The 25,481-nt window shown below is 31.0% G+C and overlaps 1 protein-coding gene and 2 pseudogenes across 4 annotated transcripts; 2 read left to right on the forward strand and 1 right to left on the reverse strand.

Annotated features, from left to right (window-relative positions):
• Positions 1-869: 869 nt before the first annotated feature.
• THO1 (nuclear matrix protein-like protein) lies at positions 870-18,450 on the reverse strand. 4 transcript variants are annotated; one of them, XM_022890636.2, is made up of 21 exons: positions 18,279-18,450; positions 18,078-18,161; positions 17,304-17,378; positions 15,550-15,643; positions 9,505-9,650; positions 9,264-9,335; positions 8,332-8,404; positions 8,188-8,253; positions 8,056-8,102; positions 7,433-7,504; positions 7,160-7,285; positions 7,017-7,082; positions 6,882-6,920; positions 5,401-5,517; positions 5,223-5,305; positions 4,882-4,948; positions 3,494-3,565; positions 3,271-3,321; positions 2,701-2,760; positions 2,462-2,611; positions 870-1,303 (listed from the first exon to the last, which is right to left on the reverse strand). In XM_022890636.2, the coding sequence occupies exons 1-21, from the start codon at positions 18,279-18,281 to the stop codon at positions 1,049-1,051; spliced, it is 1,818 nt and encodes a 605-aa protein (XP_022746371.2). In that variant the 5' UTR covers positions 18,282-18,450; the 3' UTR covers positions 870-1,048. The 4 variants fall into 4 exon arrangements, with proteins under 4 accessions (XP_022746371.2, XP_022746368.2, XP_089597307.1 ...); XM_022890633.2 differs by having other exon boundaries at positions 3,271-3,366; positions 18,279-18,443; XM_089741181.1 differs by lacking the exons at positions 4,882-4,948; positions 5,223-5,305; positions 5,401-5,517 and having other exon boundaries at positions 18,279-18,417.
• On the forward strand, positions 12,197-13,404 carry LOC111295798 (uncharacterized; annotated as a pseudogene).
• Positions 18,451-19,456: 1,006 nt separating the features above from the next.
• LOC149515877 (protein MIZU-KUSSEI 1-like) lies at positions 19,457-23,993 on the forward strand (annotated as a pseudogene).
• Positions 23,994-25,481: the final 1,488 nt, after the last annotated feature.

Here is a 25,481-nt window from a genome sequence, read left to right on the forward strand (position 1 = left end):
AATGTGACCTTTCCCATTAGGAATTTGTTTATTATTATTATTATTTTTTATGCTTCTCACCGTCACCACTTGTTACAATGGATCATCTGGACCAACGTTAAACAAAAAGCAATTCTTGATTTTTGCTTTTTCTTTAAAAAATATAAATTCATTAATTTTAAACGATAAGGTATTTTAAAAACACGATAACATATTATTAAAATATAATATGAAAAAAATATAATTTAATCATATATGAATTGAATCCGTTCTCTTACTCTATATATTTTTTATACAACAAGCATATGGCTGCTCCCTACGTCAGGAAGTTTGGGTGTGCATTGTAGTTTATCTGGGGTTTTGCATTAACTCAAATTAATTGATTTTGAGTTAATAACATGTTTTGTCTTTAAATTAAAAAAAAAAATTGTGTTTTTTTCGCCCTTGCAAATCATAAGCAATGGATTCATCAAAAATGATATCTGAACGTTTCAAGTAAGACCTACACGCAAACTTCTCATGTCAAAAAATTTGGGTGTGTGCATTGTTTATCCGATACTTCAAATTGACTCAAATCAACCGATTTTTAAATAATATATTTTATTTCTAAAAAAAAATAAATACAACATAAATATACGTATTATTAGATTTTAAAGAAAAATTTTTTAACTAGATTGTATTGTAAATGAATTTTCAGAGATTATACTCTATTCAAATTTGATTAGTTTACCCAAACTTAAATTCGTATTATTTGAGTAATGAATCCAGAAGAGTCCGAACTTTTGTAATACATTACTCGAATAATTTGAGAATTTTATGAAGTATTTAAATTTTCTAACATTAGGTGGAGATAAATAAAATTTTATCATCTATTGTACTCAAAGAAAAGCTTATGAATCATGAATGTACCACCACTAGTTTATAAAATAGGGGAAAAAAGGAAAACAATTTAGTTTTCTGTACTAATATAATGTAACAATTCTATGTAATTATTCATTAGTGCTCACCAAATCAACATAAGCTAATATTTTTACCATCCGACACAGAAACTGTTTTTTTTCCTTGAATCTTATCCTACATGATCTGACTCAGCTTCTGGATCTGTCTCCCCATCTATCATCCCAGCCTCTACTTCAGCATCTGCTTCTAATTGCCCAGCTTCTTGAGTATCAGGGCTTTGCTTTTGATGTTCATCCGGTGTTGGAGTGCTACCTTGGGAATTATTTTCGGTCGCAGCAGTCGCATCCGTATCCATCGGTGCTGCAGATGCCTCCGCATCAGCTCTGACTCCTTCGCCGTCGATCTCACTTGCAGGTGTTGCAATCTAGACAAAAGCCAAATAAATGAAAAGATTTGAATCCTGAAAATACATAAATAAGAAAATGTTCTTTTTGCCTCGTAGTGCTTTAAGGTTCCATTTACTTTGCGAAAAATAATTTTTGAAAAATAATTTTCGTATTTTTAAGTGTTTATTTGACAAAAATTTGATTGATAAATGAAAAATGATTTAATCATCAGTGAAAAATAGGATCATTTTTAAAAAATTTATTTTATGACTTTAAAAAGAAAATATTTTTTGAAAACGAATTGTCCATGAATATAACTATTTATTAATATTTTTGAGCAAATTTTATTTATAAATAATATTTATTAATAAATATTATTAAGAAATAATATTATAATATATTAATAGATAATATAAAAATAATAAATAGTTTTATTTTAATATTAAATATTATTATTAAAATATAATATTTTTGAATATTAATAATTTTAATAATATATTAATAAATATTATTAAGAAATAATATTATAATATATTAATAAATAATATAAAAATAATAAATAATTTTATTTTAATATTAAATATTATTATTAAAATATAATATTTTTTAATAATAAATAAATTTTAATATGTTAAAGTTATATTAATATTATTTGAAAGAAAAAACAAAATTTTTAAAAAATAACTAAACGACGAAAAATATTTTTTATTAATTTATCTAAATAATAAAAAAAATTTTAAATTAAAAAATATAAATATTTTTTAAAAATTATTTTTTGAAAATCATTTTCTACAAAAGAATCCAAGATAAATTAGTGTTTCTATACCCGCTTCTCTGACATTGTACGTTAAGCCTATGCTGACTCTATATGTATCACGTATTTATAAAATACCATCTCCAAGCCCCATTTTTTTATAAAGGAGGCCGCAACTTTAAGATTTCTAACCTTAAATCTGTTGGATATCATTTTCTAAAAATAATTATATGAATTAATTAAGCTAAGCTCTAGTTCATCTCCAAGAACTTTTTTAATAAAAAAAAATTTGCATGAATAAGCACGATTAACATAAGCCAAAGAAAGAAAATAAGATTGAAACTTGAAAGTAGTCTTTTCCGTTCCAACCATCAGGCTTCAAACATTCACCGATTCCATAGATGACAAATAAATGAAAAGCTGAAAGTTACCAGAGAGATACCTGACTTTCTTCGACTTGATGTGAAGCACTCTTGGTTTCCTCCTTTTTAGCACGTTTAGACCTGTCACTAGGTTTACCTTGGAACTTGGATCGCACTTCAGGCGGGAGAAGTTCCAAAGGAACTACTCCTTCAATTCCGTGTTCAGTAAACTGCAATCACCACAATATGTAAATTTCATTGGGCTACATGATTTAACCAAATTATATGCAAAAAATATTCATTATGTAATATAACATACTCTAGAAAACCCTTCTAAGTCTTGCCGGGCAGAAAAACGAAGGCCTTTCCAGCAATATACCTGCACAGAAAATCGAAAAGAATTTCAAAATCCATGAATACATCTATATTGACCTCAATTTTTTTTTTATAGAAAAGCTATCAATAATAACATCTTACTGTTACATGGATTATAATATATTGATCTCATTGATATATCTAAATACATCAACATTTGAAAATCTTAGTAGGTTTGTCTGTACCAATAGTAATATCAAATGCATGTAGGATGAGTCACTTGTAAATGACTTGAAGGCCATTGATTCAATGAAACTACTATAGGACAGATAATGCACTGTTTACATAAAAATGTCCATAGAGATAGGGAAGTTCTTGAATTCATTTACGCTCATGATGACTGTATTTCCAAGGTTAAGTAACTTTCTTAAGCATGTCATAAGAACTTCAATGTCATTAATAATAACCAATCCAACATATCCACATGTATGCTTGCACACGTGAATATCACAGTATATGCATACATAAATGTATGGGTCTGAACATGCATCAAGTCCAAGGAACCAAAACTCACCCTGTTATTTTTATTATGATATTCAGCTTCTATTCCCGCAGATTCATCCATCTGTAATTTCAAGAAAGAGATGAATTTATTCCAAAAGCTCACATGCTGAAAACAAAATAACAGCAACAAAAGAAAAGGCAAAAGACTCATAATCTCCTACTGTGAAAGCCCTAAAAGACAGTTAAAATAAAGTATCAGCATCAACATTATAGAAACACATAAAGGTACTTACATCTTCAGCCAAGGGTTTCCAGTAATCTGAGATGGCAGGAGTTCGAACACGTTGGGGATCAGTCAAAGCATTCTGGACATGTCAAAATAGATTTTACAGATTTAGAAGTATATAAAACTAATGCATCCCAACATGAAATAACTCAAAAAGTTCACAAATAAACTGAACATTATGGGGAATATTGGAAAAAATGACTTTGATGCTCTTTTGGCTCCAATAATACAGATCTAACCCTATTTTCTTAATCCATTTGCAGAATATCTGATACAAAGTTTGGTTAGATACTGATTTGGGGGTAGTGCAATGAAACAATCAATGCTAATGCCATTTAACGAGCCAGGTGATGTAAAAATAAGAACGTTTGGCTTCCAATTGAAAAGTAAGTACCTCTTCAAAGAACCAATGACAGTTAGATGTTATTAAGAATAAATGCATAACCACACCTCTTCTCTTCTTGCTTCTGGCAATCAAACCCCTAAAATGTTGATGCTATTGACTCATTAGCCAAATCTTTAATCTCTTGAGCATGGTGCAGAAAATTTTCTAGAATTGACTTGGTGCCTTAAAGAGTTTAAGATGTCATGATCCTTGCCTTAATTATTTCATAAGGAGCACGTTTTGTTTGTTTCACATAGAAATAAATAGAAAATAAATCATAAAGATGACTCTATATATTAATGGATCAACTCTTACATGTCTCTTCTTTTAAACAATAAATATTGTATCCATTACTATAAATCTCCATGATATGATTCCCACATATTTCATACTTATTTTAATAATCAATATCACATTGCATTGATAAAAAAAAAAAAAAATCTCATCACTGACAGCCTTTTAGCTTTCCAAAAACTAGTTAAGAAAAGCTTTTGGGTTTGTTAACATCACCCCTCCCTGTAGTAGTAGCTCATAGCCTAATACGAATGCTAATAATAAAAGAAAAAGAAAGGATTAAAGCCATAAAATTCATTATTTAGTAGGATCTTTTGCAAATATTTAAAGAATGAACAAAAAAGCACTCACAAAATTAAAATTTCAAACCATTCAACAGAGTCAACCTATGTCACTCTAACCAAGGGTAAGTGTTGGATACAGTACCTGAGACAAGTATATTCAAATTTTTTTATGCCTTTCCAAATATTTGAAAGATCGGACCTCCATTCTCGTGTCCATCGGATATATGTTAGGACACGGATACTTGAAGGAAAATCAAGAGTTGGAGCAACATAGAAATCAACCATAGATCTAAAGTTCAGTGCACAACATCACTAATAAGATTGTATAATATATGGTTAATATTGTTCCATTACAAAGGTAGGGGTATAGGAGTTTGTTCCACTCTTATTGTGTACAGGAAATTTCAAGAGATTGAGTTGATAATTACAAACCGGATTCTGATCTGCCCACTTCCACAATTGAGAGAGTTCTTTATTTCCCAATCTCCACCTTGGCCTACTGTAAGATTGGAGAAGATATATATTTTGTAAGCAAATGTAGACAGAGACCACAAGCGAGATAAAAATTTAAACTATATATATATTATATAACGAGCAAGAACAGGATTAGCACTAAACCTAGAAAAAAAGGGTAACAGTACACAGAAAAGTCACACACAAAAAAGATGTATTTCTTTCCACCCTCCTGGCTTAAATACTCTCTCCAGACACAAAAGTTTGAGGAAATTTAATGTTGAGAAAGTAAACATGAAGATTAACTTGCACTTGCATACCGTTTCTTAGCTCCATCATGAAATGTTTTTTTCTCTATTGGTTGCTTTTCAAATGGTGGACAGCCATCGCGTTTCCACCAGACCTAAAAGCACAAACATTCTGAATAAATAACAGAGCTACCAACTACCCTCACAATGCCAAGGATATGAGAGAGAAACATAAAAAGCTCAGGCTTACCCAATTCTTTTCACGTTCCAATATATGCTCAATACTATGAAGAAAATCTTTTCCCTTTGGAGGAGTCAGTTCAAGTAGTTTCTTCACTCGATCTTCACAAGACTTAATTTCTTCTTTCTGGAATGTACATTTATGAAAAGAAAATTAGTGATTTTATATTTTTTTTACTGGAATATGTATACATCAGTCCATCTCTAAATGAATGCACATTTCTAATTGCAACTGACGTTCAAATGTCTTAACAAATGTCATTTTATGTTTTAAAATTTGGGTGGTAATGTATGTTTTCAGACTTTAATTTGAAAATAGACATGATAAGGCAGATGAAAGTATAACAAAGGTTGAAATGTCAGAGACAGTTTAGATATGATTGATTGCTGGCAAAATTAAGAGCTTGCAATCCAGTACTTATCCATACAAGATACGAAAGAAAGCTACCGTGCAAGAATTTATCTAATTTTAGGGAAATATCTGGAAAATTAGGACTGCAGGCTTCAAAAGACATGGTGTTATGATTTTCTTCGGCACTTGGACCCTAGTGTCACATGTTCAAGATATGCAGTGGATTAGTACATGGATGGCTAATTTGAACTCTAATTTGACCAATATGTGGTCAGATAGAGGTAGGATTGGTCAGATCACTATTTGCAATCCTTGAATACATACTGGAGTTCACTTGGGCCATTTTGATAGATACATATGGGCAAAGATGGAATACTGACACTTACTTTAAGAAATAGATAGATAAATATCCATATTTTATCTTTTATTCTTGTAAAAGTATGTCATTACTAACAAATCTCAATTTTCTCAGGTCCTTGAAGCTTAAATCTCCTTTCTTTGGATTTACTAGAACATTTTTAAGTAGACAATTTTGACAAAATGAGATGTAACTCCGCAATGATTTGAGACATTTAATCTAGATTTTAGATCCATATGTTGGTTGAGAATTAGGTATCACTGGTACATTCATAACCCTTCAAATTAAGCTTCTCTAAGTACCCTCAAACTTCTCCATCTTTCCAGCCATTTATCAAATTTTAATCCTGTGCCACCAAGACCTCAACAATCTCAACTCTCCAGTATGAAATAGCGGGGATATCTAGACTGATTCATCCATGGAATTATGGACATGTAGAGATTTCTAAACCAGCTAATCTAGAGAAAACAAAAATAATACATGCATGGGATTCAATACTTTTAAATTTCAGCAAAAATATTACATCAAAGTTCGAGGATAGAGTTGTTTACTAAATTCGTCCATCAGTTTCAATGTATTTTCTGTATTTAAAAGCAACTAATTGCCCAAAATAATATAAGTATTTTAAAGTCTTTTGCCTATTTATTCTTCCTTTATATAATAATTAATAAGCTTAATAATTAAAAGAAGCGGATAAAACTCATTGAATTTGAAAAAAAAAAAACAGAGGGGCATTAGCAGATTGCATGAAACTCAACATATAAGTAAAGAAATTACTAACCATGCTTTCAGATGAATCTTTATCATTCTTTCCTGGGGCCTAGCAGAAAAGAAGAATAATTTATCGATTACTATAAGGAAGGAAGGGAAACAAAACATTGAGTGATTGAATAATTTCAAACATATAAGTTATTACCTTCAGATAATCAAATAATATGAGGCACTGCAAAAGAATATGGCGCCGAAAACTTGGATCTTTTAACTGGTTTCAAAGGGGAAACGGATTAAATAAATATGTTCTCCATAAATAAATTCTCTTATCTGTTAAATGCCACCCACCTCTAAGCCCATCAATTTACTGCTTGTAAGATATTTTATGTTGAAAGTGGTTGCCTCTTCCTCCAAGTTGCTATCAGCTCCCTCTTCCTCACTTAAAGGCTGAGCTTCAAATGTATTCAACACAACCTGCAAGCCTCAATTTTTTTTTTAAATGATGTCTAAGTTAAAACCATAAATTTTTTATAGCTGAACAAAATTTAATGACTAAGCAACAAAGTGAAATTGATATAAAACAAAAAGAAAAATCTCATTCACAGCTAATAAAGGGCATACCATCAAACTAGATGTAAATTTCTGCCACTTGATAGGAGCAGTTGAAAGGGAAGCAGGGTTGCAAAAGTACTCCTGAAAAACCAAGAAGGTAAATTCATTAAGAAATTCAGATAAAGAATGATGAAATCTATATAATTGTGTTTTTATCCAGGATGCAAGTTCGTTGTCTGGTGCAATAGTAGAAACCTCGCTGGTAAGAACAATGGTTGAAGTTTCTAAAACAGCAGCTTTGTGCCCCCCCCCCCCCCCCCCAAAAAAAAAAAAAAAAAGAACCCTTCAAGCGACACCATAGAACAGGGATTAATTCCTAAAAAAGAAAATCAAGGGAATTTAAAACCATGCAGTTGGGGTGAACCACTTGTATATCCCACACAAGTTATCAGTGTACCATGTACAGAAAATCAAATTATATATCCTCGCTTGTGTTAAAAATACTGGAATTTCATCTATACCAGACAGCTTGTACTACCTATTGACTACATCACCTACACCACCAGTTCTGAAGATAATTTAATTTATGTCAGCAAAGAATAATTGTAGGCCTATAGTGACCAATAAATATTCTAGGAAACTGAGAGAGAAGTGAACATCCACTTCAAAAAGTTCAAAGTGCCACAACTAACCTGTAAACTCCAGAAGGTTTTATAAAAGTTGAAATCAACAGAAATGCCTGTAAAAAAAACATATAAATTGGAATTTGTGCTGACACTGACAGGCAAAATATACAAACATTTCACAAGTTAACTAGAATGCACCTTCAGGTGGGTCTTTCTCATATTTTGTCTCATTTGATGTGTTAAAAACACCCTTAATATTCACAGCTGCAAGCATTATGTGAAATCACAAAGGGTAAACAGTAACAATCAAAGAGCATAGTGAGGCCGAATACAAATAACTACCTGAACGTTCAGACAATGGAAAGAAATGTGCCAGAAACATTAGGATTCGCCCACAAAATACCACATCATTCGCCTATAAAGTCAAGTTCCACTGAATTAGAAAAACAGATAAACTTCATATTTCAAGATAGGCATAACCAAATCAAAGTAAATGCTGCATAAACATTGCCATTAATCACATCTGTAATTATTTTCATGAATTATAGATAAAAATATGTAATTAACATAATTAAAAATTTTCAAATTCAACTTATAAATCTTTATGAAATGTAACTCAACCTCATATGCTGACAACTGTTAATATGTATTGCTTCTGCATACTTCTAGAATTCTCAGACTTCTTGAAACAAAGAGATAGACATTATTCAGATATCAGAGATAGACAACCTTATAACATCAAAAAGAAAAGGTATCCAGCAGGTTTTTTTTTTTAACAACCATGTATTTTTACACTTGACCAGGAACACAGAAGGCTAGAGAAAAAAAAAAGATCATTTTCCAGACAATCTAACACCAACAAGATTGGTGGAACCTACGCAAATACTGCTCCTGGCTGGGCCGGATGTTTATACAAGTCTGCACATATATACTATGATACATAGGAGTTCATGCCATGATGGTGCTTCTAGTTTATTAGGTACTGAGAATTAGATTAATCTGCCTAAAAGAAATCAGCAAGCAAATATCAAACTACCACAGGATCTAAACGATAGCTGAATGCAATTCTAATGGGATTTGAAGATGGATGCTGCATTCCTTCAAAGAAATGGACAGGGAACAACTACTCCAAATTATAACGTAGAAAGTGTATTCACAAGTGTAACATACAGGTAAGAGGGCACTGGAGATTAAGTAAGTTTTTGTCACTACTAAAAATTGTTTTGTCAAAAGAAAGCATGTTCAAAGAAAGAAATTCTCAAGTACATAACTACCTTGGACAGTCGGCGAAGAAGTTGATTGCACGTTCTCAACATGACAAGTTTTCCACGAGCAAAAAGCTCTTGCTGTATATAATGCAGCCATCAAGTTCTTGAATGAATAATGACCATGACATAATATAGACACGAGACACCATTCTTTAGAGTCTAGTGAACCCATAAGGGAATAGAAACTTCCCAATTTAATTTACATTTATATACAGCACAAAAACCTGAATCCATCTTAAGAACGCACCTTCCCCAGGATGTCTTGCTTACTCTCTATGTATCGGAAAATATCTTTGCAATTTCTCATTGTGGACATCTCTGTCAAGTCCTCTAGAAGCTGGAATATCATACCACCTTCAACATGTTCTTTCTCACAAAGATAGAGCACAACATCTAACCAAATGCAAAAGGTAGAGTAAGTAATTGAGTAAAGTCTTAATCTAGCAATCACAAGTTTATTATCAGCATATCAATTCAAAGGCAAGCTTTCTGTCTAACCACTAATGTGGATGTAAGTTTAGAGATGAAAAGTCGTCACTGAAACAATATAACAAGTTAGAAAAAGGGGAGAGGGGACAGAGAGGAAACTGAAGTTACACGTATCTGCAAACAGATTCTTTTCAATACTAAACTATTCAAGAAACAGTATCCAACCAAGATATCATAGAAACAGCAAGGAATTAAAAAAGCATTCCAAATATACTCGCTGCCAGTATCCATAATAACCAGTAAAAATTTTCAATATTTAGGACGCTTGGGCTCAACCTCTAAGAGTCTCCAGAAGATAAAATTCATATATGCAGTTACACTACATGTCCTATTTGTTTGTTTTATTGTAACAGGCTATTCTGTTGTTTTCTTGGAGCCTCCAGAAATAAAGGAACAGAGAAAACAAAATGGCGAGGATGATAATGTAGCAAGCAAGCATCCGAAGTGACAATGCACAAGGATCAAGTTAGGTAGCCAAAAACATATACATATATATTTGCATAGTATCTTATAGACGAGACACAAGTACTGCAGGATAAGATGTAGACTGAGTGTAACATAAATTCCCCATTCATCACATTGAAGTATTTTTTTGGGGTGCAAATCTTGAAGTACTTTGATATAAGATATTGTTGCATTGTCAAGGAAAAAAAAATATAGATTCCTTAAAATAGAACATGGAAATGAACAACCAAGTTGACAACAAAATATGACATAGAACAAGTAGGGGAAAGCGATAGAAAATAGAAAATAGAAATCTGAAGGGAAAATCAAAGATAGACAGAAGCAATTAGGGAGAAGACAGAGGAAATAGAGAGGCAAATAGAAGAGCTTGAGGGAGAAAACCAGAAAAAAAAATTAATAGAGGGAAAAAATCACAAATATTTATCATTCAAAAACTAATGAAAAGCTCACACAACATAGTATTTATAAGATATACCCTAAACCCTAAAAATGCAAATATAACCCTGATTATAATAACCCTAATAAAATAAAAGCCTAAGTGATTCTCCATCAAAATGATAAATAAAGTCATAAGACTTTTAGTGTTATATTGTCATTTCAGCAATCAGCATTATTATGTAATATATAGTGAACCTAGAGTGTTCGACTTATATAAGGTACAATAAAGGAAAATGATTCACACAAAATAATGAACTAAATCTCACTTTAGGTAGATATCAAGCCATTGTTTTCATCACCAGTAACCTCACTTTCCAAAGCCTAAATTGAACCCTAGATCTTGCACCTTTGTACCCCAATCTCTTCAAGTTTAATGACACCAATTCTTACTAACTTAGAAAGCGGCATACCACAGAAAACTTGATCTTAAAATTCAATTAACCAAATTTACCAACTCCAGCTAGTGTCTCGATGTCAAATCTCAAAACCTAAAACACTAGTCCAACATTCTACTAAATTCACAGGCCTAAAACCCTAATTTCCTTGAGTCTAAAACCCTCTATAATTATATTTGTACGTATGCATATGTATACATAGGTTTATCAAAATTTTCCTACATGGGTTAAATTGCTTTCACCATCAGCACATTAAGAAGCTACCTAGATGCTTATGCTTGAATTTCTTTATAAGTGAATCTAAATTTTATTCCATTAAACGCTTCAGTAGCATTCAAAACTTTCCCATGGTTCACTTAAGTTTCTACTAATGAATTCCAGACTAAGCGGATTTATGAAGGAATAATAATGTAATACAAATTGCAAATGGAATTTCATAATAGTAGTTACAAACAATAAACATGACAAAACTTTATCAGGTAAACATATTAATTGTGGGAAAACATTTAGTTACAACTGGTTGTAATCTATGTAGCTGATTGTAATCTGTATATATCTGTACCCCTAAAATTGAGAATTTATATCTCTAAAATTAAGGACAGAATATCAGGATAGACAATTCCTTGATTATAGGGATCAGATTTAGGAATATTTAGTTTTCTAGTTTACCTTCTAGTTAGCTGTATTTAAATCTATGGTGTTTGTATGATTCAACAGATAAGTTTTCAATATACTCTCAATTTTTCCACATGGTATCAGAGCTTTAGGCTCTTCTTGGAAAGAAAATTTTTCAGCCTTCATTGCTGAATTCTATTTCAGGCCTTCATAGCCAAATTCTGTTAAGTCTTTCATACTATTATTTTTCCTTTTTGGCCTTCATTGCCTAGACTCGTTTCAATCCTGAAAAAGGTAACCATGTCAGAAATAGCAAAATCTGCTGCTGCTACTCGATTTGAAGAAGTAACAACTGGTCAAACCACAGGAGAACTACAAAATATCCAAGCTGCATACAGATTGAATGGAAAGAACTACTTGAAGTGGTCTCAATTGGTTCAAACCTTTCTAAAAGGGAAAGGAAAATTGAGCCATCTTCTTGGCACTTGTCCTGGGAGAGGAGATCCAAAATTTGAGGCTTGGGATGAAGAGGATTCTATGGTTATATCATGGCTGTGGAATTCTATGACACCAGATATTAGTGACACTTGTATGTTTTTGTTCACGGCCAAAGACATTTGGGAATCAATTCGGCAAACCTATTCCAAAGTTAAGGATGCTGCTCAAGTCTATGAGATAAAGATCAAGACTGCAGCTCTCAAACAAGGGAATAAGTCGGTCACAAAGTATGCTATTCTTTTTAAAAATCTTTGGCAGGAGATGGATCACTATCAATGCATAGAAATGAAGTGCAGTGAAGATGCAGCAACTTTGAAGAAATTTATTGAAAAAGATCGAGTCTATGATTTTCTTGCTGGACTGAATGTTGAGTTTGATCAAGTCAGAGTCCAAATTTTGGGAAAAGAGGATCTGCCTTCTTTAAATGAAGTGATATCCATAATTAGAGTAGAAGAGAGCAGAAGAGGAGTGATGCTTGACAGTCTGCATGTAGAAGGATCTGCTATGGTCTCTAATGGTGGGAAGAACCAAAACTTCGAACAATTACCAGTCAGTGAGAATGGGAAAGGTGATTCGGCTAAAACTTCAAATCATGACAATCTTTGGTGCACCTATTGCAAGAAGCCAAGGCACACCAGAGATTGTTGCTGGAAACTAAATGGAAAACCTTCAACTTCAAGCAAAGAATGGGGTTATAAAGGAGGACAACCAAGAAATCAAGGATAAGCACACATGACTGCAATGGAGTTAAACCAGGAGAAGTCTCAGGAACAAAAAGAGTTGGATAAAAAAGAGATTGAGAAACTGAGAAGCTTATTGGAAACTCTTGAAAAGACTACTAGTGTATGCTCCTTCGCACAATTAAGTAAGGTCTTTAGTGCAGGTAAAGTCTCTAATTCTCATGGATTAAATGTCTCGGATAAGTCTATTAAGAGTTCTTGGGTCATTGACTCAGGAGCCACAAACCACATGACACATTCTTCACAAAAGTTTAGTACATATACCCTATGTGCTGGTAATAAGAAAATTGTTGTTGCAGATGGTTCACTTACTACGGTGGCAGGATTAGAAGATGTTCAAATTAATCCCTCATTCATTCTTAAAAATGTTCTTCATGTTCCTAGATTGTCTACTAATCTAATATCTATACAAAGACTTACTAGAGACATAAACTGCAATGTGACCTTTTATCCCTCTTATTGTGAATTTCAGGACCAGGGTTCGGGGAAGAGGATTGGACTTGCTAAAGAGAAGGATGGACTATATTATCTTGAGACATCCAACAACATAAGTAATATCAAGAATAGTTTACCTTTGTCATTTCTTTCTGAAAAATCTTCCAACAAAAACAAAATCTGGCTTTATCATTTTCGTCTTGGACATCTTTCTTTTGGAACTTTGAGAAACATGTTTCCTTCTTTGTTCAAAGGATTAAATGTTGAAGATTTTCATTGTGATGTTTGTGAACTTGCAAAGCATAGAGGTGTGTCTTTTCCAATTAGTAACAAAAGAAGTTCTACTCCCTTTTACTTGATTCATAGTGACATTTGGGGTCCCTTTACAATTCCTAATATTTCTGGTGCAAGATGGTTTGTTTCATTCATAGATGATTGTACCAGGGTCTCTTGGGTTTTTTTACTTAAATCCAAATCAGATGTGAATAGCGTGTTTTTAAGCTTCCAAAACATGATCCAAAATCAATTTGGAGTGAGAATCAAGAGATTTAGGTTTGATAATGCAAGAGACTATTTCAACCAGAGTCTATCCACCTATTTCCAAAAGGAGGGCATTATTCATGAGTCATCTTGTGTTAATACTCAGCAAAATGGAGTGGCAGAGAGAAAAAACAGCCATTTACTAGCCACAACCCGAGCCTTCCTTTTTCAAGCAAATGTGCCCAAATCTTACTAGGGGGAAGCTGTTCTCACTGCCACACACATTATAAATAGGTTACCTTCAAGGGTTTTGGGATTTAAAACTCCTATAGAACTACTCTCACAATTCTATCCCAACCTTAATACCACAAACAACCTCACACCTAGGATATTTGGTTCGGGAGATTTGCCAAAGTGATGCTAGGAATGGGATATAAACAGAGTCAAGGGGATCACGCATTATTTATCAAGCACTCAGATTCAGGAAAGGTCACAGTCCTATTAGTATATGTCGATGATATAATTGTAACTGGAGACGAAGAAAAAGAGAGAGAATTTCTAAAACAGTGTTTGGCCAGAGAATTTGAGATAAAAGAGCTAGGGAGATTGAAGTATTGCCTAGGAATTGAAGTAGCTCACTCATGGCATGGTATTTTTATCTCACAACAGAAATATGTGATGGATCTTTTGAAGGAAACTAGGAAGCTCGCATGTAAACCTGCAAGTACCCCTATAGATCCTAATCATAAGCTTGGAGAAGCTAATGAAGATGCTGCTGTAGATAGGGAGATGTACCAGAGATTAGTTGGAAGACTTATTTATCTATCACATACTAGACCTGACATAGCATATGCTGTGAGTGTGATAAGTTAATTTATGCATAATCCTAAAGAAGTGCACCTACAGGCTGTCTACCGTGTACTACACTATTTGAAGTCTAATCCTAGGAGAGGTATCTTGTTTAAAAGAAATTTAGGGTTGGTACTAGAGGCATATACAGATGCTGATTATGCAGGTTCGGTAATTGACAGAAGATCTACCTCAGGCTACTGCACTTTTCTAGGTGGTAATCTTGTAACTTGGAGGAGTAAAAAACAGAATGTGGTGGCGAGATCAAGTGCTGAAGCAGAGTTTAGGGCAATGACTCAAGGAATTTGTGAACTACTATGGTTAAAGATTATCCTAGAAGACTTGAAGATCAAATGGGATGGACCAATGAGACTTTACTGTGATAACAAGTCTGCAATAAGCATTGCACACAATCCTGTGCAACATGACAGAACAAAACACATTGAAGTAGACCGGCACTTCATAAAGGAAAAACTAGACAGTGGATTGATTTGCAAACCATATGTATCAACCAAGGGTCAACTTGCAGATGTGTTAACTAAAGGTCTCAACAGTGTAACATTTCAGGAAATTATTTCCAAGCTGGGAATGGAAAACACCTATTCACCAGCTTGAGGGGGAGTGTAGGAAAACATTTAGTTACAACTAGTTGTAATCTATGTAGCTGATTATAATCTGTATACATCTGTATCCCTAAAATTGAGAATTTGTATCTCTAGAATTAAGGACAGAATATCAGGATAGACAATTCCTTGATTATAGGGAACAAATTTAGGAATATTTAGTTTTCTAGTTTACCCTCTAGTTAGCTGTATTTAAATCTATGGTGTTTGTATGATTCAACAGATAAGTTTTCAATATACTCTCAATTTTTCCACATTAACATACCTAGAAGTCGTGGAATTACACCCTGTGTTTCATCCTCATCATCGATTGACATTCCATACTGCATTATCTCCTCCCCTGACTGTACTGCAGATGACTGCACATGAAAAAAAGTAAGAAGATTCAGGTTAGAGAAACAGACAAACTCAAGCTAACAAACAAGAAAGGGAGAAAAGTGAACTGCTAAGGTTATTGAAAGTGGAATTTATCGTCAAAGCTGGTGCAAAATGTTTCTTAGTTGCATACTTCCACTTGCTACGAGTAAATGTCATTTCCATCATCCCAAATTTGATGTCTTAGTTTCCATTTTAGGGACATCCCAAACTGGTATCCACTTCCAACAGAATAGATTCTTATTATTTAAATATTAATCTTTCCCTATTTTTCTAACTAAAATAACATAATCTGTAAGAAACAATTTCTTTTTGAATATTCATGAAGAAGAAATGCCACTAGCATCTCGCTTGATGTACTTTCTAAATTTTGAAATGGACAAAAAGTAGATGGTGCCCCATCATTTTACATATTTTAGAACACAAATGTAAAAGAGACAGACATGCATGTTTTCTAGTTGTAACTAAAGATTTGCATCATTTAGAACTAAGAGTGCATTTGGATGCCCGGTTAACACTAGTGTGGGGCAACTAAGCACCTTTTTACCCTCAAATCATACTGGAATGCCGTTTGGATGCCATGTTTCAGTGTGTTTAAGGTCATCATTTCTCCAGTTGGTGACTGGACTATTTAGGGAGCAGTGGGCAAATGGAGGGTCCAGTTGGGATTTATGGACCTTATTGTCCTTTTTTTTTTTATTTCCTAAAATGTTTTAACATATATATATTTTAAATTTAAATTTGTTTATTTTGTTTAACATTAAATTATCTTCAAATATTAAATATTTTGAAGTATTTTTCTAATTTTTAATATTTAAAATTAATTTTATAAAATTTAATTTATTAATAAAAATATTATTTAATATAAAATAATTTTAATAATTTTTAATAATTTATTAATTTAAAAAATACATATATATATAATATAAATTCTATTATATGTAAGTTTTAATCTAATGTTCTTAATGGTCTTTTTTTTTTTCACTACGCTTGACATCACCGCCACCACTGCATTTACATCCAAACAAATATCTCACTTGATTTTAATTTCACTACTATAGTAAACAATCTCACCGGCAATGTTATTTTCAATCTCATTGCTCATCCAAATGGACCCTAAGATAAGGTATCTACTGCCAGAAAAGATATTTAAAAGTAACATAACTCACGCATAAGTAGCAGATGACCTACAACGACAGCTTCAATGCCATGCAACCAAAGATGGAGTTACAAGTTTTAAGTTTATGAATAAGCTACTGAAACACAGATTATTGTACTTCATATCATATTTATTGGGAAAAAGAAAGAAAACGAACTAAAGATTAGGCATGGAAGACAGTTAACAAGAAAAACTGAAGGAATAGCTTGCTAAGAGTTGCCCAATGCCAAGGATAGCATAATGTAGAAATGCCACAGATAATTAAGAAAGCAAAGCCCCATCCATCCATGCATTTTGATTCTTTAAGGAAGCTTATAGATTACAGCATCTGCTTATTTCTCTTTTATACCATATTTATTAGAAAAAGAAAGTAAATGAAGAGAATTCTCAACCTAGAAGAGAGTTAAAGAGAACAGCTGATAAATACCCCAATATGAGTAGCCCGTAAAAACTGTTTAAATGAAGTACCAGATATGATTACATACCACCAATTCCTGAAGCAAAGTCCGAAGCAAGTTCTCTAACAATTGATTTTCATCTTGAGCTAACTTTGTTTGTTTCTGTTGGGAAAAAAAAAAAAAGAACCAATTCACCAACTAAGAAATGCCCAATGACCTAGATCCTGAAATTTAAGCATGCCAACCACAAAAGAGGAAAAAAAAAAAAGACAAAAGAATGACATCATCAGCAATATATGTACTTTATCAGCACCTAACATGTCACTAAACTCATGCCATTAGGACTCGGTCTGAGGATCAATTACAGGCACCATTCAAAACTTTATGAAGGACCTAGAAACCAACCCTCTCCAAAACTCACAGAAGATTGGCTTACAACTGAAGTTGTTTTTTGCAAACAAGAGAAGATAACAATTTATAGATATTAAAACCAGTGAGGCATATAATCCCCGAGATCTTCCTTTTGAGATCTCAATAATGCATGTATCTAATATTTTTCCTAATCGACAGCTCCAAATCTCTTCCTAAAAGAAGATACCAATTCCCAAGTTCAAAACCCTTCACCATCTCCACTGTGCAACAACTTTTTCTTTCGAAAATCATTATATACGAACATGAAATATAGTGTAAAACCGTAAGACATACCAACAAACAGCATATTAAACATTCTAAGGACCTAATAATAACAACGCACAAACCAATGAATTGCAAGGCAGTTTCATACAAAGGCAATGGCGTCGACATAAGTAACAACTTCACTAAAAATCAACGGATTATACTCGATGCTATAATTCCAAATACCTGCGGCTTTATAACCTCTTGAACTGTCTTGAGAGCAAAAGTTTCCGGGGGGCCAGGCTGCAATATAGCCCTCCTAAATGCTTCCTAATAAACCATAATCATAAAACAAAGCTCAGTTACCACATATAAGATCAAAACTAGAAATCCAAGAAAAAATTAAAAAATTAAAAAATAAATCAAGAAATAAGATTTACCACTAACCATTATATGGAAGATTCAGTGACAAATTCCTATTTCCTAGCAAGAATAATCTGGAAATTTGAAATATATTGATATAATAATTAAAAAAAGTGTATAAAAATTACTTATCTGTCGATTTTGTTGAGCAAAATTTAAGCTCTGGGGCTAGGAGAAAAGGGTTACCTCGGGTGTTGGAGGTGGTCCGGGGTCGGGGGCTGGTGGGTTTGATGGTGGTGACTTGGGGCTGGGCTGGTGCTAGTGGAAACTGTGCGGAAGGGTTGTGCAACGGTCCGGGCTACCCACAGATCATTATGGACCGAGTTAGGAGAGTCCTAAATTTGATGGGTGGTCCATAATCCAAAACTACCCACGATCCAAAACTTTCATGAAGATATTTGGGAGGGCTCTAAAAAAATATTATGATAAGCAGTTCGTAAATATATTTTATTTTTATTTATTTATTAAATTTAATAAAAAATTATGAATAATATTTCAAAGTTCATTAATTACATGAATATATGATAAATATAGTAAAATTCATTGATATTCGATTCATTTGCAAAGACTAATAAAACATTCTATAAATAATTTGTGAATAAATTCAATTTAAACTAAAAGAGCAATCCAAAACTTTCGGCAAATAGAGTGATACTTGGAAGAGCTTTAAGCGAATATTATGTTTAATAAATAGTTGTGAATATCTTTCATTTTCTCTTTTATATTCGTTTAACAAATAATTATGAATTCAAGATTCGTTAATTAAATGAATAGATGATAAACATAAAAAAATTCGTTCTGTATATAAAAATTAATAGAATACTCAATGAATAATTCGTAAACAAATTTGGTTCTTATTTATTTATATTTGTTTAATAAGTTTAATAAATAATTACGAATAATATTTAATAATTCATTAATTAAATGAAAATATCACTAATATAATAAAATTTAATTATGTTTAGTTAATTTACATCTCTATTTTTTTTTTTTGTAATTAAGTTCATTTTGACATATCAAATGTATAATATACTTTTTAGCTTTTATCATTCATACAATTTTTATTAATAATTTAAATCCAATCTCTCCACATTCCTAATTTGGAAAGGTAAATTGCATAGGCTTGTGAAGAGAATGTGGTGAAATGCGATGTCTTAAAGTGGTGGAAAGAGGCTAATTCAAAGTGCAAGATTATTCCCTACATGGTCAAAGATATTATAGCCCCTTCAGTGTTTACAGTTTCTTCAGAGTTACTTATGGTACATCAGTCTGTATACTTGACCAATTTTGTAGCTAAATTTTGGAATCGTCGCTATTTTTTCCGGGGCGATTAAATAATAAATGACATTAATTATTTATAAGTAAAGTTTGTGAAATTTTTTATTAAAAATAAATAAATTAAAATTAAAATTAAAAAATAAAATCAATAAATTAAAAAATTAAAAAATTGTATCATATAGATTAAGTATGTAAAATTTTAAAAAAATTAATAAATTTATTAAATAGATATTTTTAATAAAAAAATTGATAAAATTTTTATCATTAAATAAATATCAATTGAATTTAAATTTTAAATAATATTTTTTATAATATTTTTATATATTATTGATTTTCACATCAAATTTTATCAATCTATCGATTTATATTTTTTATTAAAACTTTTATTTACTTATTTCTAATAATAAATTTTATAAACTTTATTTACAAAATTTCATGTAAATTTTATCTTTATAAAAATGCCTCAAAATTATCTCAAATTACGATGATGTTTTATTTCCATTTCCATCACTGAATGTATTTTCTTTTTATCTGTGAGTAAAATTTTTTTCTTTCCTCTTTTTTGCTTTTTAATAAAGTGAAAGGAGGCAATTTTTTTGCATTCAGTATGACTTGCTCCTTAAGTTTTAACAGCTTTTACTAACTTTACTGTTATTCACTGTTCCATAAATGACAAGGAAACCATATATATTTATTTTTTAAATATTCTAATGAAGACTGAAAAGTATCATGTTATGATATCAAGTCTCAAACTCTTAACCAATTTTTGAAGAGCCAATCTGAAGCTGAACATCTTCCAAAAGCATCTGCATTCCAATTCTGATTTTGTTTACTTAAGCCCATGCCTTCAAACAAAGAACAAGTTCAAAAAATCCTGTAGCACTTAACCAACAAGGAACCTTTATGTGCGAACTCATTGTCCTGCTAACCAGACAACTGAACCAAAGATCAAGTCACTCATAGATCCATTACTTCTCACAATCACCTGTTGCACCGAGTGATGCTGAAGTTCCTTTCCTTGTTCCTAAAAACTACCAAATGAGAATGGATGGACATAGATATGCCTCAAGAATTGATACTAGCAACAGGGTGTACAAGTTTTTATAGCATCAAAGTAATATGATTGTTTGTAGGTTGTAGACTGCGCAATGAAAGCATGGTGGATCCATAGGTCAGGTTTCAATATTGGAATTTGGTTTGATACTAATTATGAAGATTTGTATTCAATTTTCAATATATTATTTGTTTTGATATTAAAATTTTAAAATTTTATCTAGTATAAGTGTGCATAAATTAAATCTTTAAATATAATTTTTGAATTGTTCGAATTTAAATATTTTGAATATTCGCACAGGTTGAGAGGCCAAATATGTGCATTGCAAATCAAACTGAAAAAAAAAATCAATATTGGAGTTTTTCAAGTTCAAAATGATTGAAAATAAGAATTTATTCACATTAGTGTAATATATATATTTATATATATAAAGATTCTTTTACGTTAGTGTAATTTTTATATATTTTTTAAATTTTTGGATCAAAATTTTAAAATTTATTTGAATTAAAATAATAATTTTAAATTTAATAATTTTGATTCAAAATTTTAAAAATATAAAAATTACACTAGTGTAAGTAAAATTCTTACTCACATATATATACAGGAAGTCAAGTTCCATACGTTGTTGCAGATTTAATGCATTGATTTGATTCATACATATTAATATTAAATTAAGATAATTTAATATTATATATTAATATTAAATTAATTAATAAAAATATAAAAACTTTAATCTACAATTAATTGGATTAATGAATATTATAAATTCATGAACGATTAAATTTGTGAATAATTAAAATACATTCATAATTAATTAATAATAAATATAAATTTAGACCCAAAATTTAAATGACACGAAACATATATATTAACAATTAATTGAGTTTATGAATATTATAGATTTTTGAATGTCTAAGTTTATAAATGATCACAGTACATTCATCCATAATAATAAAAAAAAAAGATTAACATGTATCACTATAAGAATAAAAATAATATCTTATACAACAAATAAATGATTCTTACATGACACAATATTAAAAATATGAATGAAAAATATATTATTATTATTATTATTATTATCTACAACATCAAATATGTAGGACTCGTTCATAGTCGTTGATTAAGTTGACCATTTTACTAAGAGAAAGTTTGACACATTGGACGGCTGGAATCGTTCTAATCAAGAAAGTTCATTTTAAGGAAACATCACCAACTAAACAGAATTTAAAAAACTTTCTTTCTTTATTAAAAGAAACTTCCAAGTACAATACTAATGCTACAATTTTTTTTAAATGTAGTGATGTTTCTTGTCTTATTAAAATCTTTTATAGTTTGTAAGATTTAAATTCAAATTTCGGTATTAATAATTTTTTAATGGATTATTTATAAATTCGATATGAATTATCATTGAAATTTATGATTTGTCTTGAAGGAAAAAATATTTCCTTATCTTAAATTTTTTTATCAAAAAAACATTTTATTATTGTATTCTTAAAAGTATACCCGTATTTTGATCTCTAATTAACAATTAACTTTTTTGGCCATTAAATTAACAATTAATTTAAGTATTACGAAATTTTGATAGAAAAAAATTTTTATCCATGAAAAAATTCTTAATTAATTGGGAGTTAACTCCTTTTTTCTTAAGTAAATTTTTTTTTGTCTGATATTTTTCGGTATCTAGTAACCATTTTGAGTCCTAATTAATTCAAAGTTGAATTGAGTCGGATCTCATAAAAAAAATAAATTCTCTCAAATTTGTTTTTTTTATTCACAAGACTGGAAACTAAGATTTTATTAAAATTTATTTTCTTTACATAAAAAAAAGGAACATTCTTTTTTTTCTACTAATAATGAGATAGCTTACATTGTTTTCTAGCATTAATCTTTTTTTTTTATGTGATCTTATTTACCTTGTAGTCTTAGATTCTAACTTTAATTCGATTTAAGAATCAAATTTACTAAACAAACACAAAATTAAATTGGTCAAAATTTTAAATTCTATGATAAAAATAAAATAATGGACACATGTTATATATGTTAAAATATAAATAATCAAAATTTAACTTCTGTATAATAAGATAATAAACCTAAATAAACATACAAATATTTGACTTAATTAGGTTCGAATATTTTTTTTAATTTAAAAAAACTTAATAAAATTATTGGATTTTACCAAAACTGTTCTTGTTATATACTTTTGGTTCGATGGATTCATTGTTAATTTTATTGATTAGATTATTTAACTAATAACTCTCTCCAACCAACTCTTGTTAGCTTTTGGCCGATAACCAATGCCTTTAAGGACTTGATATTGGTTTCATTGCCATAGTACTTTGTTCAAGTGGTTGCAAATAAGCCTTTAAACAAATCTTAAGTAAAAAATTTTCTCTTTTTTATCAGGTTCCGATCTCTTTTGTATTAAAACGAAAAAAATTTTATCTTTAGTTAACTAAACTAAAGCCTAACCGTAAGTCAGTATTAATAAAATTCAAAGAAAAAAACAATATCCCATTTCCAAATATGAACAACTCAACAACGTGCATGCCCTAAACTCCCAAATATTTATACGCCATTCACAACCCCATAAAAGCTTGCCAAACCCTAACCCTTTGATCACCAGCCAGCAGCCCTCCGCCCATGGCAGCTCAAAATATTCCATCTCCGCCACCACTATCACCAATATTATCAACGAATACTATATCGATAACTTCTTTGATAAGCCCCCGCTGAGAGTCACGACCAACAATTAGCCTTCAACAACCATCAAATAAGAAAAATCCTTTGAAATCCTTGAAATTGTTTAGACGTTTTCGTTCTGTTTTCAGGTCATTTCCAATCATAACGCCTTGTACGTGCAAGATCCCTGTTAGTCTCCATGGAATCCGGCCACACAACAACCATATCCACGGAGGGACACGAATGACGGAAACCCTATTTGGGTATCGTAAAGCTAGGGTTAACTTTACCATCCGAGAAAACTCTAGGTGCCTCCCTATTTTAGTACTTGAGCTTGCAATAACAACAGGAAACTCTTCCAGGATACGGGATTGGGGCTTGTTAGGATTGCTTTGGAATGTGAAAAGTGTCCATTGGAGAAGATCAAGGTCCTGGATGAGCCAATATGGACATTATATTATAATGGTAAAAAATCAGGCTAAGGTATAAAGAGGGAACCTACTGAAGAAGATTTAATGGTGATGCAAACTTTGCATCCTATTTCAATGGGAGCTGGCGTTATTCCAACCGCAGCTACAGAGAATCCTGATGGAGAGTTGGCATACATGCGTGCACATTTCGAACGAGTTGTCAATTCTAAAGATTCGGAAACTTATTACATGATGAATCCAGATGGTAACTATGGCCCTGAACTCAGCATATTTTTTGTCAGGATTGTATGAAGAATCAATGGTGGCATAAATTTAAAGATTAACTCAAGAATCAATGGCGGATCCACCCTTTAAATGGGCATGGATACCCCAACGATTAGAAAATAAAAAAATTTGAAAAAAATATAGTCTTTAGACATCTCAAAAATTTTAACAAATAAATTTTTCGTCGATAAAATTAATAAATTTATTGATAGTTTTTATATATATTATTAGTAGACATTCCAAAAAAATTCACGAATTGGCCGCTATCAAGAAACCAGGCTTGATTTTTGCTAGTGAATATCAAAGATGAAAGGAGTAAAGATTTCTCTTGAACATTATAATCAGAAGTTTTTTCGAATTCCTTAAAAAAAAATCTTTTTCGAGTGTTTTTAAGAACATATTTTCTTATATCGATTTTGTACGATCGAAAATTTATTCTTGCAGTACTTTGAAAAAAGAATTCTTCTCTTTACTAACTAAACTAACACTTGTGTGCTATCTTTCAATATTTAGATAGGGACTTCATTTCAGAATTTATTTTTTGTGGGTGTTAAAAACAAATTGAACCACCAATTTCAAGACCCAAAGTTGATTTTTCAATATATGATTATAAATTCAAACGCCAATTTTTTTTCCTGTAAAGTTTCACGTTATAGATTAATTCCAAAATCTTAATTCTCCAAAAATAAGCTTCCCATCAATGTTTACCAATTTTGAATCCGTCAAGCCCACCACACATCCTCCTTTCCAGTTACAAACTTGCACTATATTTCTTTTTAAATATTTTTCCTTAGTAATTTTGGTCTCATTAGTTGGAAATTTGAAGCTCCATCTTACTTTTGTGGTTTACGAATTAAGATTAAAAACCTAAATGTTCTTATTGTCATGATAAAATTTCAGATTTCTTTTTCATGTATTTTTTTTATATAGCAGTCTTTTTTTTAAAATTTTTTTATTAATTACTAGAATTTGTCGACCCTCTATTTAAGTATTTTTTTTTTAAGAAAGGTAATTTTTTTTAAAACAAAAATGTTAGCATAATCACTTATAATGGGTTTAACCCCATTAAAACAACTGCCTTGGGCAGTTTTGTTTGGATGTAAAAAATACTACTATAGGCAATTTACAAACAAAAAAGATGAAAGGCCCCCATTTTTGTTAAATGCATAATGACATTTGGCCATCAACAAAAGTTAGAGAAAATTTGTTTCTCTTCACAACATCTAAAACAGATGAGTTTTAACAAAAGTAAAGAGAGCAATCGGATAGGCATTGAACAATTTTCAGTGAAGAATTCTTATATTTGGTTTAAAGGATTTATGTTGTGGAATAAATAATTTTTGAATTGTGATCTTGTTCAACAACCAATAATTCAAGTCGGTATCACTTTAGTTTAACAAGTAAGTATATATGAGTATGTTTGTCTATAAATCTTTCGTGAATTTAACTTATAAAAAGTAAATAATTTTTTAAATAGTATAATATCATATAAATATATTTAATTTCATATTAGGATAT

Source organism: Durio zibethinus, chromosome 12, assembly GCF_047325235.1.
Source record: "Durio zibethinus cultivar Kanyao isolate XHJ-2024 chromosome 12, ASM4732523v1, whole genome shotgun sequence".
Classification (NCBI taxonomy): Eukaryota; Viridiplantae; Streptophyta; class Magnoliopsida; order Malvales; family Malvaceae; genus Durio; species Durio zibethinus.

Coding starts and splice junctions, on each gene's coding strand:
- THO1 (XM_022890633.2), bottom strand. Junction 8,405..9,263: donor TTCTTCGCCGACTGTCCAAG/GTAGTTATGTAC, acceptor TTGACTTTATAG/GCGAATGATGTGGTATTTTG. Junction 3,367..3,493: donor GGAAACCCTTGGCTGAAGAT/GTAAGTACCTTT, acceptor TTTTGTTTTCAG/CATGTGAGCTTTTGGAATAA.